This window comes from Zeus faber, assembly GCF_960531495.2.
Source record: "Zeus faber genome assembly, chromosome: 5".
Taxonomy (NCBI): domain Eukaryota; kingdom Metazoa; phylum Chordata; class Actinopteri; order Zeiformes; family Zeidae; genus Zeus; species Zeus faber.
The window spans coordinates 5,149,042-5,169,825 of NC_137192.1; the positions used below are offsets into that span (position 1 = coordinate 5,149,042).

At 44.6% G+C, this 20,784-nt stretch overlaps 2 protein-coding genes across 3 annotated transcripts in view; both read left to right on the plus strand.

The window, feature by feature from the left end:
* The window catches only part of LOC307230003 (integrin alpha-5-like), a 53,668-nt gene extending 46,805 nt beyond the window's left edge, over positions 1-6,863 (plus strand). The window contains exons 27-30 of one of the 2 annotated variants that reach the window (XM_080000162.1): positions 4,400-4,513; positions 4,956-5,057; positions 5,245-5,367; positions 6,190-6,863. In XM_080000162.1, the coding sequence (XP_079856288.1) occupies positions 4,400-4,513; positions 4,956-5,057; positions 5,245-5,367; positions 6,190-6,273 (423 nt within the window). In that variant the 3' untranslated portion in view covers positions 6,274-6,863. Of the gene's footprint in view, positions 1-2,259; positions 2,378-4,399; positions 4,514-4,955; positions 5,058-5,244; positions 5,368-6,189 lie in introns of those variants that run through there. The other variant, XM_080000163.1, reaches the window with a different exon arrangement.
* Positions 6,864-17,926: 11,063 nt separating this feature from the next.
* Positions 17,927-20,716, plus strand: fbxo2 (F-box protein 2). Its single transcript, XM_080000604.1, has 6 exons — positions 17,927-18,008; positions 19,161-19,222; positions 19,409-19,535; positions 19,626-19,718; positions 19,821-19,959; positions 20,140-20,716. Exons 2-6 carry the CDS (start codon positions 19,186-19,188, stop codon positions 20,272-20,274), a joined length of 531 nt encoding a protein of 176 aa, XP_079856730.1. The 5' UTR covers positions 17,927-18,008; positions 19,161-19,185; the 3' UTR covers positions 20,275-20,716.
* The last annotated feature ends 68 nt before the right edge of the window (positions 20,717-20,784 follow it).

Consider the following 20,784-nt stretch of genomic DNA (forward strand, 5'->3'; position numbering starts at 1 on the left):
AAATACATTTAGAAATATTTGTCTTTTATGGCTCCCCCAGCCAAAAAGGTTCCCGACCCCTGCCTAAGAGCAATTCTAACATGCCTCTATCCCAGGGGTGGGATAACTTTTTGGCTCGAGGGCCACATTTAGTTTTTAAAACTGACCAGCGGGCCAGACCATTAGTAGATAAAGTGAAAAATGAGCAAGTATAAAGTGTCACATATGTGAAATCTATTTCCTCTTATCCCATTTTTAAATTAATAAATTAATTCTGAAATAAAAAATACAACAACTCACCAGTGATGGATTTCATGAGAACAGTGTTGCTGGTCACCTCTTTTTGCCAGCGCATCAAAATCTGGTGCCATTTTCGTTGTGGAGATTTGTGGGACATTGCTCAGATGTTGATCAGTAACCTGGGCTCCGTGGTGTGTTTTGGGGGCTTCTTTCAGCGGCGCTAGAGTGGGGGGAAACGGGCAAATGATTTGTTTGTCATTTTGTTTAGAGAACAAAGTCAATTTTACCTTGAAGGCTTTCACGTTTGAATACATGTTGTATACAAACTGATCTTTCCCTTGTAGCTTCACGTTCAGCTCTTTCATGTGTGCCAGTATGTCCACGGCAAAGCCAAATCACAAAGCCAGTGTGCGTCTTTCGGCTCGAGAAAATCATCGGCTTTCCCCATTAACTCCAAAAAAACTCTGGTTTCTTGGCAAATCAAACACACAGCCTTTGATTGTAATTCAGTAAAAAAATATTTTGCAGTCCAATCTTTGCTGAAAACCTGACACTCGCTGTCAATTTTGCGCTTTTTTTGTCCGCTTATTTTGTTATGGGTGATGCATACGTGACGATCAGGTAAAGTGAAGAAGAGTGACTTGACATCAGAGAAAGCCCGGCAATGGTGGTACCATTAAGTATTACAGGAAAATAACAGTGAAATGAATACTACAAATTTAAATATATTATAGGATTGTTGTTCATGTAAATGCGTCGCAGGCCGGATTAAACAACATCTGGCCCGTGGGCCGTAGTTTGCTTTATCGCGTAGTAGTCCAAAACCGTCTGTTTTCTGTGTGTGTAGCTTTAAAGGTAAATGAGCAGCCATGCCCCTAGTTCGGGGCCATACATATAGGCAGTGAAATGTAATGGAACGCACCCGGTGATTACACACAATATGTCCTAGGAAAAAGGACAGTAAGTCGAATACTTATAGAATAAAATAAAAATATATAGAATAAAATAAAATAAAATAAAATGGAATAGATAAAGGAAATAGACTTATGTATATGGGATAGGCAATTATGTATATACAGATATGTGCATTAAAGTGGCATGTGAATAAAATGAGATAGTGTTTGTGGGATAATACAGCACAGTATACAACAGTACGGCGCAGCAATACGGTAACACCGAACAACCCTGAACAGTGACACAGTATGCGGTACAGTATGCTACATACAGTACAGAAGGTAGTGGAGCCGATGTGTGTGGCTCAGTGAGGGCCCCTGGTGAGTTCAGCATTGACAGTTCTTATGGCTTGCGGGAAAAAACTCCGTCTCAGTCTCTCTGTTCTCGCTGTGTGACTGCGGAGGCGCTTTCCTGACCACAGCAGCTGGAACAGTCTGTTGTTGGGGTGATGAGGATCCTTCATGATCCTGCGGGCTCTGCTACTACACCTCCTGGTGTATAACTCCTGCAGTGAGGGGAGGGTAGTTCCAGTGGTACGTTCAGCTGAACCCAACACCCTCTGCAGGGTCCGCCTGTCCTGGGCAGTACAGTTCCTAAACCAGGCAGTGATGTTGCCTGTCAGGATGCTCTCCACTGCTCCAGAGTAGAAGGACTTGAGGATCCTCACCGAGACCCGGAATTTCCTCAGCTGCCTGAGATGGTAAAGACGCTGCCTCGCCTCTCTCACCAGAGTGTCTGTTTGTAAAGTCCATGTTAAGTCCTCTGTGATGTGGACTCCCAGGTACTTGAGGCTGCTCACCCTGTCGACAGGAGTCCCATTAATCACCAAGGGCGTGTGCATCCTCGATTGTAATCCTTGCCTAAAGTCCCCAATCGGCTCCATAGTTTTGCTGACGTTCAGGTGTAGGCTGTTGTCCTGGCACCAGAGTGACAGGTCATCCACCTCCTGGCGGTAGGCCTTCTCATCGCAGTCGGTGATCAGGCCCACGACAACGGTGTCGTCAGCAAACTTGATAATGGTGTTGGACCCTAACCCTAACCCTAACCCTAACCCTAACCCTAACCCTGGGGGGATCCTGTATTCAGGGTGAGGGAGCTGGACATGTGCCTCCCCACCCTAACCACCTGGGGCCGGGCTGAGAGGAAGTCCAGGATCCAGGCGCACAGCGGAGTATTCAGTCCGAGCTCCTTCAGCTTGACAGCCAATCTGGTGAGGACTATGGTGTTGAAAGCTGAACTGTAATCGATGAACAGCAATTTCACAGAGGCCCCCTTCCAGCAAATCCAGGTGGGTGAGCATGGTGTACAGTACCTGGGAAACCGCGTCATCCGTGGATTTGTTCTGCTGGTACGCAAACTGCAACGGGTCCAAGGTGCGGGGGAGGGAGGCGCAGATATAATCCTTAATCAGCCTCTGGAAACACTTCATGACCACCGAGGTGAGGGCCACCAGATGGTAGTCATTCAGGCAGGCAAGAGAGGCGATCCTCGGGACAGGAACGACAGTGGACTTCTTGAAGTAGGACGGAACCAGTGATGAGAGCATTCCTGACCTTGTGCACTGACACTGAGAGTGCGCGCTCATCCCTAGAGGTGTAACTCCAATTAGCTGGCGAGCTAGCAGTGCTGTTGCCAGACTCAAACTGTGCATAAAAGGAGTTCAGTTCGTTTGCTAGGGAGACATCCACACTCGTGGCTGAAGAGGAGCTGCTCTTGTATTTAAGCTTAAGGTTTAAGCTCAAGTTCCGGGTTCTGTGAACACACACACACACACACACACACACACACACACACACACACACACACACACACACACACACACACACACACACACACACACACACACACAGCAGAATTATGTATTAAATACTTACATTTCCATCTGTAGTTTTGTCATGGATAGTTTTAATTCCTCTCTCTTTTCAAAGATGTATGGTGGTCTCTGCAGCCAACAGAGCTTCAATGCTAGTGGGTCCAGTCGCGCTCCAGCCATGGGTGGAGTTAATCAGATGGAGGGCAGTTGAAATTCTAATGTGTCTCAATGTTACGTCGTACTGAGACACAAAGCTGAATGGCTCGTTTAAGGCACATTTTCTGAAACAGACAGCTCACAATAAACTGAGTTGTCTTATTTCACAGTTTATGTGTTAGTAGGCCCATCAGACTTATTTACTAAGTTGTAAGCCCAGTTCCACTAAAAAACTTTACCAACGTCACTTCTAGTCGTACCAAACATTCCTCCTGGCTCGTGGACCCTTGATCAGGTGCGGAAATTCCACATTGCAGCGGGTCATAGCTTTTCGCATGCAGAATCCAACTCTCCGTAGGAATAAATGGGCTTCCGGTTTGATCTTGACGTTTGTCATATTCGTGTGAAGTAAGCTTTGCACTTTCTAACCATATTCGTGCTCTTATGAAGATTGGCAGTTTTTTAACCTCCTCCCTTTAACCTAAAATGGTCATTTGAATCTTATATACAGAATAAATATTCAGTAAAATGTATTAATGTCTTTTAAGACAAAAAATTAAGTGGGGAATTTTATTTTAAATACTATTGCTATAGTGACCTGCTGGGCACGCTTGTAGAACTGTTTAAGAATTAAGAGATTAAATAAAGTTTTCTGAAATGGCATTATATGATGCTGTGCTTTGGAAAGCAGCAGTGTGATCCTATTCCCAACGACTTGTTTATATTCCTTACTTTTTGAACCATGTTGACAAAAGCCAGCCCCTATCTAAGCTGCTACCGATTCCCTTGTTATGAACAAATATTTAAATGTATGTAATTTATTATCGCATTAAATAATTCCTGTGAGAAGTACATTTACTCTACTAAAGTCCTTTGAGACCCAAGTGTCTCTCAAAAGGCATTTCTCCCTCACTGTACCAACGGAATCAGTTGGAAAATTGTACAAATGTTTTTAATGAGTGACTCATCAAGAACGTCTCAGTCTCAAAAATCAGCCGAACCTTTCATTGCTATTCCCATCATCCCGGGGCCCTCTCAGAACACCTTGGTTATTTCCCTATGAAACCTAAAATGTTATTTTGAACTCGTAGGACATGTCATACCCTCACACTATGCAGCTCAGCAATTCTTCCATTTTCACCATCCCTCTCTCTGTGTGCGATCAGAGCACATGACACTTAATACAGTATATGTGGCGTTAAACAGTGACCAACCCCCGCACCCCCGTGCTGTGTCTGACTCTTTATCGAACTGCAGTCGTGTTCCACGGTGGAATGCTGGCGCCTGCGCTGCAGTGTGGGGCAGCTGGAGCGAGGAGCCAGCGTGATCCTGACGGTGCGTTCCAGGCTGTGGGCCGAAACCTTCATGGAGGTGAGCCTGTCGGAGAAAGCGACAGACTGGAGCTAATACTAGCAAATGCTAATACCCAGTCCAGAGTCCAAGGACGTTGAAGACCTGGACTGTTTAGATGGAACATGAGCTCAACCCCAGGCTTTTTTTGTTATTCAAGTTTAAAAAAAAGTCGCCTTTTTGGACATTTTCTTTGCAGGAAAAATCGGCAAATCATTGCTCTGTTTGTCATCTGTTGTGTCACTCGTTTTTGGGTAATTGGTGCTTGTGTGCGCAGATTCCTGAGTCAGGAATTTAACTGCTCTTAACTGAATCAAGAACTGGTTAAGAGTGGAAGGGTGTTTGCAGTGTACGTTGTGTTCTATCGTTTTCTTTAACCATAGCGCCCTCTTCTAGTTTCCACAGGTAACACACTCAACTGCTCATCCACTGAATCCATTCTTTCTGTAATGTTTCTCCACAGAGGGCCTACAAGCAATACGTTCTGGAGTGCTCTGTTCACTACAGGGTGGAGAACATGCCTTATTCCATCTCTCCTAAAGTAAAACCGTCTGGATTCAAAAAGGCAAAGTCTATGATTTTTTTTCCAGACAGATGAATCCCACAATCAATCATTCCCACAAACTCTGTGTCAGCCAGATTATTTGCAATATCTTGTTGACAATGGTTTAACAGAAGTTGAAGGTAAATGTGCCGTCATGAGAAGAAATATTATTTATGTTATTATTATTATTTTTTTTTTTACTGTTCAGGTTACGAGCACCGTGTTGTGGAACAAGCCCGATAACCAGTACTCTGTTCCAGTGTGGATCATCATCTTGGCCATCCTAGCTGGTCTCCTACTACTGGCACTGCTCATTTACCTGCTGTACAAGGTAGCTTGCACATGCACACACCCCCATCAAAGTGCCCTTAGATGCTTTGAAAAGCTTTGCTTTTTTAGTTGCTTAAAATTCCATGATTCCTTGTATACAAGGGTTTAACTTTTTGTAACTAAGTGAAGTAGCTTAATTACAGTGAAGTTACTTAATGAAATTCTATATAATGTCATTTCCAAAAATCTCTTTTCAACAATAATCCTTACACGGATGTTTCACTTTTATGGGCTAAATGATCGTATTTGTCGGACAATTATCTGGCAACGCTGGTGATAGTCAAACTGTGTGGCGCGGCCCCCCAATGGGGCTCGGAGGAATTGCTAAGGGCGTGCGACAATATGAAAGATTAAAAAAATTGAAAGTTTAAAAAGTAGGCCTTTAATATATATTTTAATGAGTAATTACACTCCATGGAATATGTTTATGTCAAGTTTCATAATCCAATAGGATAGTTTATTAATTCTCACAATCAAATTTTGAATTTTCTTTTTTTTTTTTTTTTTGTCGTGCCCCCGTTAGCCTGCGTAAATAGGCAATAAAAGTCACAAATGAGCGTGACTGCTCGACCTGGATTACTATGAACTATGATAGTTTGCATAAGACACATTTTCTGAAATCCTAGAGAGCTGGGCTTGGCAAAAAGATTTGAATACCGCTGGGTTGGGTCATGACCCAAACTTTCAATCACCAGCCTGCTTCACCTATAGTAACGCTGGGATATGATAACAAATATGATAGCCATTTGATTACTTACAATATAGCCTTCTGGTCAGTGTGATCTTTCTGTGTGAAGACTAACCTGACTCGCTCTCTCTTCAGATGGGCTTCTTCAAGAGGGCGGATCCCTATGGTACCACCATGGAGAAGGCCCAGCTAAGGCCGCAAGCGTCTTCCGAGGCCTAGGCTCAAAACTGCAGCTGTTCCACAGGGAAACTGGAAAGTCGTTCCCCATTTCCAACAACGGGACAGCTTGTTTTTTTCATGAAAAAGGAGGCAACCCATTAAATGAAGGGACAATTATGGGTCTGGCTACCACTGGAATATTTGATATCTAGCACTGCACTACAATGCCAAAGAAATGTGTTCAGGGGCCAGGTATCTACAGGTACAACTTAGGTGCTGTTTGTTTTGTTTGTTTTACATCCACAAAGTGAGAGAAGGATTTTGGAGCCAATATTCCAGATTCCCCTCCCCTGTACCGAATCAGCTTCAATCCCAGTTTAAGGACGTTTCTGGAATGTTTGCTTTTTCTGATTAATCTCTACACCACACGTTATTTATGTACAACGCCGCTTCCTTTTGATTGTTGGCAATGTTGTCCCGGTATCTTTTCTGCAGGAAAATCTAGATGAAAATACAATATTTAACTTGAATTTATTCCTCTCCCATATTGGGAGGTTATTTTTGTTTATGGTGTAATGTGTGTATGTATTGTATTCATGGCATTGCGTCCCACAGCCCTTGTGACCCAAAATAAATCCTAATTTTATACACTCAGCTGAAATGTCATTAATGCACCAGTAATCACACAGTAAATATACTACTATACTACGCCACATTATACATTGTAGTGGAGATCATGAGAATTGATTCTGTATTTAGAAGCCCTTGCCCTTAGTTTATAGCTGCACTGTGTAACTTTGGAATGGATGGTACCTATTAATTCAATCGAAACTTGTAAACAGGAAACCCCACACATCAAGTTTCTTGGGGGGTGGGAAATTGTGAAATACTGTAGGCCTAGTCCTAGCTGTGCACGGGAAGTGGTGTCTCGTCAGGAAGTCGTACATGGTCTCTGTGATTGCCCTTATTATTTTCGTGAGCTAAATTTCACGAATGGATTCCTCATTAATTTGTACTGGACCCTTTCAGCGTCACTGAAGCATCTTGGCAGGATGTGGGAGGTAAAATCAAGAGGCAAGTTCAAGTTCGAGAGATTATTTGTCACATACATATACATACGGTCATGAGATAGTATTCAGCACATAGTGGCCACTTTTATTATATATCATCTCTTTTACTTACAAAGGCCTACAAGCTGTTTAGGTTCACATTATCGAACTACAACTACACATTTTTTTTAAACCTTTCTAAACTTTAATAATGGAAACAACTAGATCGCTACTACCCCCGTCTGGTCAGTGATGGCACTGCAAGTATCTTTCACATAGAGATTTTGGTTTTTACGTAGTACAGTTGAAGATTCTTCTACAGTTGAAGATTCATTCTTCAACCTCAAACCCTCAGGAGGCTGAGGGTTTGAGGTTGATGCTTTGACGACCCAATATGTATTTTGAGTTGACCTTTTCTTAGTAAATGGGATGATCTCACATTCACAAAAGTGGTAAATTTCATATTTTTTGGGCCTACTGTGTAGTGCCTTCTTGTGCCTGCCCTATCAAAAATAACTGTAGTTTGTGTTTCATTTTCTATTAGTTTATTGTCATTAATGGTATCTCTTTTAATGTACGTATATATCCTGAATACTGAATGAACATATAATTTCCCCTGAGAGGGTAAATACGTGCATTGCTGGATGCATGTAATGGTTGGATGGTGGACAAAATCCAGGAAGGAGATTGATCACTCATAGTATTAGTAGCCAATTCAATAAACCTAGTCCAAAACTGTTTTCAAAGAACTAGGAAATCAAGTTGAATTTATTGAAAGTACATTATAATACATGTGATTCAACACACTTAAAAAATAAAAGGAGATAAGGATAAAAAAATATTTTCAAGAGAACTGAAACAAAATAAATTGTGAGAACAGTTAAAGCTAAGTTACAAATAACACAACCAAATAGTGAGAACATATACAAAAAAATCCCAAAGGTTGTTGTACCAGACCGACACAAAGACAGACTCTGTACAACAAAAACTGTGCTCTTGTCATCCTACAGGTCGTCCACAGGACAGAGTTATTGCAGCTGTTCTTGATGATTTAAGAATTAATAAAGAGTTGCATTGCAGGTTGAGAACTTGAACTCCATTTGCAGACTGTCCTAGATGCAATAGCATACAAATACTGTGTTGTATGCCCAGTGTAGTTTCTTGATGAATTTGATGTGTTGATAAAGAAGGAGTGACCGCTGACGCTGACTTGAGTAAAATAATAGGTTGATTACAAAAGAACAGCATCAGACCAGACTTGCCTAGGACGTCCAGGAGAGAACCAAGCCGGATGGATTCTCTGTCGAATAGAACTCGGGCAGGTGCTTTTATGCTTAACCAGAGACAACGTTGACCATCTGATTCCCCAAAATAGGTCACCGTTCACATTTCACCTCCCTTATCACCGGGACCCCTGACAATGGGCTCTCTCTTTCTCTTGAGAACCCTGGCACCGTCTGTTAATAATTAACTTATACAATGAGTACTGTCTTGGGACGCCATACATCCTAAGACACCTCACCAGCATACTGTCAGCATTATTACGGCTGAGGGTATGATGTTGTGGCGCCACGGGCACCAGGCACGGACTGCAGGCCCGGAGCCAAGTCCTGCTGTTACATATACGTAAATGCATACCTTCAGAACCTCAGAAATAAATCAAAAATGTTGTCCAAAGTCAGGCTGGTCGACCCATCCGACCTTACAGTGAACTTTTCCCTGCCTATCATCAATGTCCCTCAAAACCCCGCAGAAAAAGAAAACACCTGAGGTCCCAATATATTCATTTCACCCTGTTACAGAAAACTTCAAAGAAAACAATACTAAATCAAAGTAATATGTCTTGCTAAAAACATCTACTGTAGAGCACAGACTTCCCATCCATAATACAGGTTACATTGTAATAAACAAACTCCAATATTATAAAAAACCTGCATAACACATATGTATGTATTGAACTGTTGCTGTTTAACATCATCAATCTTCAATGCTATTTCACTCGACACTCCTGATCATTATGTCCTCATTCAGGGTGCGTCGTCCGTTTTCATCCTCCATTTTTGAATGTCCATGTTTGAGTGTTCAAGTCCATTAGGCTGTTAGGATCTCTTGACACAGCCACCCTCTGACTGGTTCTGAAAGAAAAATTCACCCGCCGTATCTTGCACACAAATCAAATACAGTATAATAATTTCACTTTTGCATTACATTTCAACATCATTCCAATATATGATTAACATTTTCCTTTCCCCCCCTTTGTCCATGCATTCTTCCAGTTAAAAATAGATTTGAGTATATGACAGAATTAAATATTCAGAATAGATATTTCTCTACTAGTGTAAGCTCTTAACTACACAGCATGCTGACAGATTTTAACAATGCGATTTTCAGCACACCATTCATTTCACAAACACTTTGGCTTTGCAGATGATAAACAGCTCCTAGACATTGTTTAATTCCCAATTTTTGCAGAATTAATTTTACTGTTTTATTCACAAACTCTTTCCCATTATCTGAGGATATGTGATCTGGAAGTCCCCACCTGCTTATGACCTCACGACACAAGAACTTGGCAACTGACTGAGCATCTTTACGCTTTGTTGGACATGCTTCAGTCCCCCGTGAAAATCTATCCACGACGACTAACATGTATCTTTTACCTCCTATTGGTCTTATCACGTCAACAAAATCCACAAACAACTCACGCATGGGACCTGTCAGAGTTGGAATGTGACCGGGTGGAATCTTCAATCAAATCAATAATACTCCATTAATTAGGCGAATGCCTTGAGTAGTCAGTCTGTTGCAAAGTCTCTTACTAACTAATTGCAAACGCAATATAAGAAAAATAACTACTGTAAGCCTATGCAGGTTATAACTAGATGTACACACATTCAGGTAAATGCAGGTGTCTATTGAAAAGAGTTTGTGAATAAACTGCACTGGCCTGATTCACGGGATTCAGAATTTCTATGCGTTGTCATCCGCAAGCTCCCGGTGTCTGTGAAGAACTGCCAGATGTCTTGTCATCTGCTCCTTGGATGATCCAATTCAGACACATTGTGGCACATTGTGGAACAGCCCAGCCTAATGCAGCCACGCACAGTCATAAATCAAAGCTGGTTCCTTTCACTCAGCAGCCGAAACACAAAACCTCTTCTCTTGAATCAAAAACCCAGCTTTTCCTTCTATTTAATGTGTACATGCATGTGTAGGCAGACTGTTTCTGGTGACTCTAGTACTTCTCTCAAGAAGGCTCATTTTGTTATCAAATATATAAAGTCCTGTGAAGATTCATATCCTTTATCAAATGTACAAAACGTCCTTGAAGGAAAAATGCTCATATATATTTATCAAACGTCCTTAAAGAAAGGCTCATATATATTTATCAAATGTCCTTAAATCTTTATTATCAACTTTACAAAGTCCGTAAACAGGTTCATATAAATTTATCACTAAAGGGCCAAGAAATTTTTTTTTATGTCTTATTTAACTGCTCACCACATACGTATGTATTCCTATTTAATAACCCATGTATTCTATATATCATTTATACATATACACAAACAATACACAAAACTCTTCACACCTCTTTAGCCGCGGCACACTCACACACACATACAGGCACACTCACACACCAAAAGGAAAAAGACATCGGATTATCCAAAAACTTCAACAGTGCTTAACTTTATACTTTAATGTCGACTCAAGTATACTTTTCTAATTTCATCAAGATTTTCACTTTGGCCAGACTTTTAAATTTTCACTTTGGCCAAACTTTTAACAAATTATCTTTTTAATCAGATTCTTTCAGCATGCATGTTCAATTTTCACTCATTCTCCTAGGTTGGTTCAGCCCTGCTTTTCCCCATTTTTTTCTCAAACTTTATTTTTCATCTTTTAAGCCTCTAACTTGTAACTCTTTTTACTTCACTTTTCATCTTTTTCATCTTACTTTTAGGCTTTTAACTTTTATCTCTTTTTGACTTTACTTTCATCTTTTTCATCTTCATTCATATCATTTTATATTTAGCCAATTCCCCTGGCCAGGGTTATTTCCTTTTGTTTTTCCTACCTAGATTTGACTATATTATATTTTCATTTGGCCAACTTTCACACAGCATTTTATGTACACGTCTTACTGTTTAACGAGATACGGGCCCTGTCTTCAATAATCTTGCATGATTATTTAAATAACTTTTGGCTACTCGTTCTGCCATTCTACAATTCATTTTTAACTTTAACTTTCTCTACATCTTTTAACCTTTCACTTTTACTTTTAACTTCATCTTTTATTTCCCTCGTCTCTATTCTCTATTTCAACTTAATTCTCTTTTTCTTCATTTATTATTCTTATTCCCTTTATTTATGTCTTTTACAACTTAATAAACCCCAATTTAGATGGAAACTCACTTCACACATCAACACATCATCTCCATCTCCGCACAATCTACTCTTGTCAGTGCAGCCTATCTGCACAAAACACTACCGCTTCAAGAACCACACACAGCTCAATTTTGTGAGGAAACACTCACCCTGAGATGTGGTATTTCGCTGGAGCAGGCAGCATCGACAGGTGAGGACCAACAGATCCTGTTTGTGACGCCACTTTGTAGTTTCTTGATGAATTTGATGTGTTGATGAAGAAGAAGTGACCGCTGACGCTCACTTGAGTAAAATAATCCTAGGACGTCCAGGAGAGAACCGAGCCGGATGGATTCTCTGTTGAATGAAACTCGGGCGGGTGCTTTTATGCTTAACCAGAGACAACGTTGACCATCTGATTCCCCAAAATAGGTCACCGTTCACATTTCACCTCCCTTATCACCGGGACCCCTGACAATGGGCTCTCTCTTTCTCTTGAGAACCCTGGCACCGTCTGTTAATAATTAACTTATACAATGGGTACTGTCTTGGGACGCCATACATTCCAAGATTCAAGATTCAAGATTCAAGATTTTTATTTGTCACATACATATACATACTTCCATACATATATGCAGTGAAATGTAATGCAACGCACCCGGTGATAGCACACAAGAAGTCCTAGGAAAAAGTACAAAAATAAAATAAAATAAAAAGTAGAAAATTCCTTTCTAATAGACCGACTAACTGACTCCTAAAACGTAATACAGTAAGTGGAATACTTATAGAATAAGATAAAAAATATATAGAATAAAATACAATAAAAAATAAATTGAAATAAAATGGAATAGGTTGAAGGAATATGGCTATGTATATACAGATATGTGCATTTAAAGTGGCATGTGAATTAAAGTGGCATGTGAATGTGAATAGTGTGAGGTAGTGTTTGGGATAATACAGCACAGTATACAACAGTACGGCGCAGCAATACGGCATCACGAACAACCCTGAACAGTGATACAGTATGCGGTACAGTATGCTACATACAGTACAGTAGGTAGTGGAGCCTAGTGCATGGCTCAGTTAGGACCCCTGGTGAGGTCAGCATTGACAGTTCTGATGGCTTGAGGGAAGAAACTCCGTCTCAGTCTCTCTGTTCTCGCTGCGTGACTGCGGAGGCGCTTGCCTGACCGCAGCAGCTGAAACAGTCCGTTGTTGGGGTGATGAGGATCCTTCATGATCCTACGGGCTCTGCTACTACACCTCCTGGTGTATAACTCCTGCAAGGGGGGGAGGGTAGTTCCAGTGGTACGTTCAGCTGAACGCACCACCCTCTGCAGGGCCCGCTTGTCCTGGGCAGTACAGTTCCCAAACCAGGCAGTGATGTTGCCTGTCAGGATGCTCTCCACTGCTCCAGAGTAGAAGGACTTGAGGATCCTCACCGAGACCCGGAATTTCCTCAGCTGCCTGAGGTGGTAGAGACGCTGCCTCGCCTTTCTCACCAGAGTGTCTGTGTGAACAGTCCATGTTAAGTCCTCTGTGATGTGGACTCCCAGATATCTGAAGCTGCTCACCCTATCGACAGAAGTCCCATTAATCCACAACGGCGCGTGCGTCCTCGATTGTGATCCACGCCTAAAGTCCACAATCAGCTCCTTGGTTTTGCTGACGTTCAGGTGGAGGCTGTTGTCCTGGCACCAGAATGACAGGTCAGCCACCTCCTCATATTAGGCCTTCTCATCGCAGTCGGTGATCAGGCCCACGACCACGGTGTCGTCAGCAAACTTGATGATGGTGTTGGAGCTGGACCTGGCCACACAGTCGTGTGTGTACAGGGAGTACAGTAGGGGGCTGAGGACGCAACCCTGGGGGGATCCTGTATTCAGGGTGAGGGAGCTTGACATGTACTTCCCCACCTTGACCACCTGGGGGCGGCCTGTGAGGAAGTCCAGGATCCAGGTGCACAGCGGACCATTCAATCCTAGCTCCAACAACTTGACAGCCAGTCTGGTGGGGACTATGGTGTTGAAAGCTGAACTATAATCAATGAACAGCATTCTCACATAGGCCCCCTTCTGGCCATCCAGGTGCGTGAGCGTGGTGTGCAGTACCTGGGAGACCGCGTCATCCGTGGATCTGTTCTGCCGGTACGCGAACTGCAACGGGTCCAAGGTGCGGGGGAGGGAGGCGCAGATGTAATCCTTAATCAGCCTCTCGAAACACTTCATGACCACCGAGGTGAGGGCCACCGGACGGTAGTCATTCAGGCAGGTTGGAGAGGCGATCTTCGGGACAGGAACGACGGTGGACCTCTTGAAGCAGGACGGGACCACTGATTCAGCCAGGGAGATGTTGAATATTGTGGTGAACACCGGAGCTAGCTGGTTAGCACAGGTCTTCAGTACTCGTCCAGATATGCCGTCTGGGCCCGCAGCTTTCCTGGTGTTCACCCGCATCAAAGCCCTCCTGACCTCGTGCACGGACACTGAGAGTGCGCGCTCGTCCCCAGTGGTGTAACTCCAATTAGCCGGCGAGCTTGCGGTGCTGCTGCCAGACTCGAACCGCGCATAAAAGGAGTTCAGTTGGTTGGCCAGGGAGGCGTCCACACTCGTGGCTGGGGAGGAGCTGCTCTTGTAGTTAGTTATTGTTCGCAGCCCCTCCCACAAGCGTCTTGTGTCCCCCCGCTCCATCTGCAGCTCCACGGTGTCTCTGTACGTCCGTTTAGCGTCCCTCACCGCCCTCCGCAGATTGTACGACGCCGCTTTGTAATTGTCCATGTTACCAGATACAAGTCCGTCGTTGTAAGCGGCCGTGCGCGCATTCAGAGCGCAGCGGATGGATTTATCAACCCATGGTTTCTGGTTTGGAAATATCCGAACTTTCACCGTGGGAACGATTTCATCCGCGAGCGTAGTTACAAAACTTACTACAACCTCCGTAAACTCGCTGACGTCACTTGAACTCGCTTGGAACACGTCCCAGTCTACGTCAGTCAGAGCGTCCTGAAGCGCAGCCTCTGATTGGTCCGTCCACCGCTTCACTTCCCTCGTCATCACCAGATCCCGCGCGATCAGAGGCCTGTAAACAGGAAGCAGCGAGATCGCGGCGTGATCTGATTTCCCGAAAGCAGGGAGCGACACGGGCTTGTATCCGTTCTTGTAAGGAGTGTAACAATGGTCCAGAGTTCCGTCTCCCCTGGTGGCACACGTGATGTGTTGGTGGAAATTCGGCAGAACTTTTTTCAGGTTGGCCCTGTTAAAGTCCCCAGTCACCACCACAGCCGCGTCGTACAGCACATCGTACAGAACCGACAGAGCTGCGTCGGTGTCCGCTTGCGGTGGGATATAAACGGCTGTAATGATGACCGTGCTGAATTCCCGGGGGAGATAAAATGGACGGCATAGTATGGTCAGCTGTTCCAGGTTCGGCGAGCAGGAGTGGGAGAGGAATTTGGTGTTGTTGGCGTTACACCAGCGGTTGTTTACCATTAGGCAGACGCCTCCACCTTTGGATTTCCCCGACTCTCCCGTTCTGTCGCCGCGGAACACGGAGAAGGCCTCGGCTGGACGTATGGCTTCATCCGGCACCAGTGGGGTCAGCCATGTTTCCGTCAGGCAGAGGACGCAACAGTTCCTCGTGTCACGCTGGAATTGAATCCTCGCTCGAAGTTCATCCATCTTGTTCTCCAGGGACTGGACGTTCGCAAGAAGGATGCTTGGCAGAGGTGGACGGTAAGGTTGCGTCCTCATTCTGACCCGAATGCCGCCTTGTTTACCTCGGTGCTTCCTCCGTGGGCCGGCTCGTGGAACAGCGACTCCATTTTTGTTGTTGTTGCGAGTGTTCCCGCGTAGGATTTCCGCCGGCCACTCTGCTCCCACGGATAAAAAGTCCCAAAGTTGTTCGTTTAGGGAAATTTTTATATCCATGAGTGCATAGCGGCCGTATGAGTTAATTGTTGATGTTTTTCTGGCGAACATTGTGATAAAAAAGGAAAAAAATACTAAAGAGTAAGAAAGAAACCGGAGCGCCGGCGCAGGCGACCGCTAGGGGCGGCGCCACTATCGCCGACCTCACCAGCATACTGTGACACCTCACGAGCATACTGTCAGCATTATTACGGCTGAGGGTATGATGTCGTGGCACCTCCAAGCAGCGGAAAAGGCCCCAAAGCCACCTCAGAGTCCCACAGCTTACAGACACCCCACGGCTGCAGGAAAGCCACAAGCACCCTGCCCTGCAGCCACAGAATACCAACCGGCCCCCAAAGAAGCCGGAAGCCTGCGGAGCAACCCCAGCGTCGACCACTAGGAGCATAACTCAGTCCCAGGAGGCACAAGGAGACCCTGCACCCCCGAGGCGCACACATTACATTACATTGCATTTAGCAGACGCTTTTATCCAAAGCGACTTACAATTATTCAAACACCGACGGACGCAGCCATCAGGAGCAATAAGGGGTTAAGTGTCTAGCTCAAGGACACTACAGCATGCTAGCAGGAGGAGCCTGGGATCGAACCAGCAACCTTTAGTTACTAGACGACCAGCTCTACCTCCTGAGCTACCATCCCCAAACAACCCACTCCCATGAGCAGCCACGGGCACCAGGCACGGACTGCAGGCCCAGAGCCAAGTCCTGCGCCAACAGACCGACCCCCATGCCGACCCCCATACCCATCCATGCCCTGCGCAAAAGAGCGAGGCTCACCCATCCACAGTCTACAGGACGCCTCACTCGGTTGCGAGCCCTGAACGTACTGTATGTACTGAGTATGAGTTTTGGCACTGGGAGAGATAGGCAAAGCGCAACCAGATCAATATATTATTATTTATTATCATAATTAATATATTAATAAATGTAACCATTGAGATGTGGTGAGATTATCTGTTTTTCCAATTGAGTTATATTATATATTTCTTGGCAATTGTTAAGGAGATCTAAATGGATTGGTGGTGTTTAAGTGGTGGGTCAACTGAGGAGAGGTCACTGAGGAGACATACAGTCAGGGAGACTGGAATGCTGTGACCCAGAAGGGTTGATAGCTTCTTGTTCTTAACTCAAGTTCCCGGAAAACACTGCAGCGACCACACTCAGGCCAGACATGGTCCTGGTGTGAGAAACCACAAAGCAAGTAGTCCTGCTGGAGTAGACTGTCCCCTGGGAAGACCGGATGAAAGAGGCCTTTGAGAGGAAGAGGGCCAAGTATGAGGAGCTGGCAGGCGATTGCCAAAGCAGGGGATGTGGACCTGGTGCAACCCCATCGAGGTTGGGTGCAGAGGTTTTGTTAGCCAGTCACTCATCAGAGCACTGAAGATGCTGGGAGTGAAGGGACTGCACATCAGAAGAGCCATCAGAAACATTACAGATGCTGCAGAAAGGCGTCCAGATGGCTGTGGATCAAGAGGGGTGATCCGTGGACACATGCTACTTAGACACAAGCCAGGACCTGATCACCCCGGCTGGGTCCCCTGGAGGAGGGTGTATGATGTTGAAAGACTCGAAACACCCGATGGTCCCAGGTCACATCACTGAATGAATGAACGAATGAACAATCTTTATTTGTCACACAGCACACCACACTACAACACATGCTTGCACACACACGTGTTGTAGTGTGGTGTGCTGGGTGACAAATAAAGATTGATGATGTGTCTAAGTGGCACCAAGCGGTGTCTGTTAGAACTGTGACGTTGGTCCAGAATTTTTGGATAGGTGGGCAGAGCCAAATGGTATTAGTATAAAGGGAACAGTCAGAACAACCGTCTTTAGCCACAAAACCCATTTTGAACATTGTGTGTTCCGTTATATGAGCTCTGTGCAGAACCTTATTGCATTTTGGAATTGCCCTAACCCTAACGCTTACCAATAAAAGGTGTTGTCACAAATAAGCTTCCACAGGTTGATATCTGTGGAAACAGCAAGGTCTCTTTCCCATTCCTCGGTAGGTAAAGTGTAGTGTTTTTAATAAAGGTTTGTATATTCTGGAAAGGGGATTGTTTGAATGATGGTCGGCTCAATCTTCATAGAATGACAGAGGTGAAAGCTTTGGTGCAAAGACATCAACACTTTTAAAAATGTTCTCTCAATGCATCCCGTCCGTCTGCCACAAAGTGTGTTTGTATGTTTGATGTGTTTGGAGCTGACATTGTGCTGAGTGCGTGCATACGTAGCTCTGCTGAGTTGTGCTGGGTTTATACTCTCCCTCTCCCTCTCGTTCTCTCCCTCACTCTGCCCCCCAACCCCCTGCCACTCCCCACCCACCCCTGTGTGTGTGTGCCACTATATAAAGCACCTCGTCCTAGGGGCGCTCACGCAGCAGAAGCGCTCAAGTGTCAGAGGCACAGGGAAGGGAACAGACACACCAAGGACTGTGCTATTTCTTCGTGAGTAAAATTTAAATTAATAATGTTTTGTGTTAAACTATAAAAATACTCCTTGTGCATCCGTTAAGGGGGTGTTTTTTTCCCCAGTCCTAGAGTCTGAAACAGACCTACAGTATGACTCAGCTGTTTGAATTTGGCTTATTTGAAGGACGGGGTGCAGACAGTAAGACTCAGCAAGGATGGATCCAAGCACACAAACTTCCTCTAAATGGTCTGACCTCTGTGTGTTAATGTGATCAAAAAAGGATGCCGTGGTTTTCCATTGCCAGTTAATTATTGTGTTTTTTTTGTAGTGTGCTTTTTTTTTTGCTGCTGATCCATTATTGGTTCTTTCTCTGTGATGCCTCCTATTCAGCATTGCCCTCCATACCCCCCCCCCCCCCCCCTTTATGCTGTGAGTCAGCAGACAAGGGCATTAGTGTTTTGGTTAATGTGCAATTCTGCAGAGTTACAGGAGCTTGGGTTGAGCAGCACTGTTTCTACATATATCAAGGGATGAGTATTGTAGTAGAGTAACACTTAAATGTCTTAAGGGCAATTTGCTTCACAGCTCATAGTTACATACGACATTGCCGTAAGTCTCAAAGGTGATATGTTGGCTTCAGTGTGAAATACTACAAAGAATTGACCTGTGAGTTGTTCTGTGAAATCCATTGTGATCCATGAGAACTGTGAAACAATTTCACTGTGTGGACACGCAAATGACAATCTGAAGAATAAAAACTGAAGTTTGTCCCCATTACTCCTGGTCACTACTTGTACTTTCAAGAATAAATTCATGCTGTTTCTAGTGGACTGCGTAACTATCAAGTGCCAAATAATAAGAGGCCAGTTGAAAAGGCCAAATGGGGGAGGGGGGGTGGGTCTTTCAAACTGGTAACTGGGCAACTGGGCTTAAACAAGTGGTTTGGACACACACACACACACACACACACACACACACACACACGCACACACACACACAGGCACACACACACCCTTGTCTGTGCTAGTCTGATATATCAGGAATAATGGCTGTGTGCCAGCGGACCAGAGGCTTAGAAAATAGAACAACTCCGGACCAACCCCATTGGTTTGGGGTGGTCGGATAGCTTTATTGAAACAGTGGATAGGGGAGAGCATTGAGGCCAGCCAATGTGTCTTCTTTTCCAGGCCCTTCTCTCATTTCTGAGCAGCCATGGCTAGGAACCTGTTAAAGAATCCCAGTGGCGAAGGTATGATGGTGTGTTGTTGTATTCTTCATTCTTGCATTCTTGTAGTTACTTGAAGCTTGAATTCCTGGTCCAATACAAGGCTGACAACAGCAGAATTTACTATTGAAACATTTTTCCCCTAAATTCCATACCATAACACAATCATGTGCTTGGAAATGGCTTAAGTTGGTGCTTGCCCCCTCGTAGAACAGTTGGAGTTCTGGGAGCTGACGGAAAATGGTGGGAGCCAGTGGAAGGTGGAGGACTTGCCGGGAGACTGCGGCCATGACTTCTGTGACGAGGGCATCGCCAAGTATTTTGCAACCTCCTTCGAGTGAGTATGCAGCGCTTAAGGGTGATTCATCGTAAGAGGATGGCGCAAAAACAAATGGCTCATGCCAAATGCCTCATATACTTCCGACAGGCTGTGCCTCAAGAGACAGGTAATTGATTTGCTGGCGGAGGACTTCAACCCCGAGGAGTTGGATGGGGAGCCCCCCGTCACCGCGGAAGACTGGTGAGATAAGACGTTTGCGGCAGTGGGTGAGAAGGAGGGAGGGAGCCTCCACCGTGCCTCCATGTGACTTTTGGTTAGCTGTTAGCTTGCCTTACCTCACAGGTACTGCGGGAGAACCGACTGCGGCTGCACCTACCAAATAACTGTGCGTCTGCTGGACGAAAACCAGGAAGTACTGCAGGAGTTCAAACCCGACCCAGTGACTCTCGACCCCGACTCGGACGACTGCTCGTGGAAACGGGTACAGACAAACACAGACCCACACACACACACACACACACACACACACACACACACACACACACACACACACACACACACACACACACACACACACACACACACACACACACACACACACACACTTGACCTGTGCACTGAACAAATGAACTGGGATTTTTGTTTGTGTTTTTAACTCCAGGTGAGCTACACCTTCTCAGACTACGGCCCCGGACTGCGGTTCATCTCCTTCGAGCATGGGGGACAAGACACCAAGTACTGGGACGGATCGTTTGGGGTGCGAGTCACAGGGAGCTTAGTCACTTTGGACGTCTGAGCAAATGTTTAAGGGAAGAAAGGAAGAAAGGCAGGAAGGAGAAGCATAAGCAGTGATGGTGGGGTGAGGGGTGGTAAAGAAGGGGTCAGAATGGGAGGGACCAAAGGTGGTGAAGGATCACCTTTGGTAAGTAAGGAGGCCCGGTAAGTTAAAATAAATATTCTACTTACCCAAGTGATTCAGTCAGAACCTACTGTGGAAATCAAACTGCTAATATGCATGACTAATTACCTACCATGCAATAACCACCTTCATTCTCTGATTATCTGATGAAACTGCACACCACTACTGTACTGTGCATCCCCTAAGGGCTTTACTTGCATGGTTACAGTTTTCTTAAAAGGTTACAGCTTCTGCTATAATGATTAAATTCTGCTAACTACTACTGCTAGTGAGCTATTTTTAAGTAGCATTACAGTTTGTTTGGGTTTCTTTTGGGGAGAGGGAGGTGTTGGGGAGGGGTGCACTGCCTTGTAAGTAATAGAGTGGTTCATTATTTGAATTAAACAT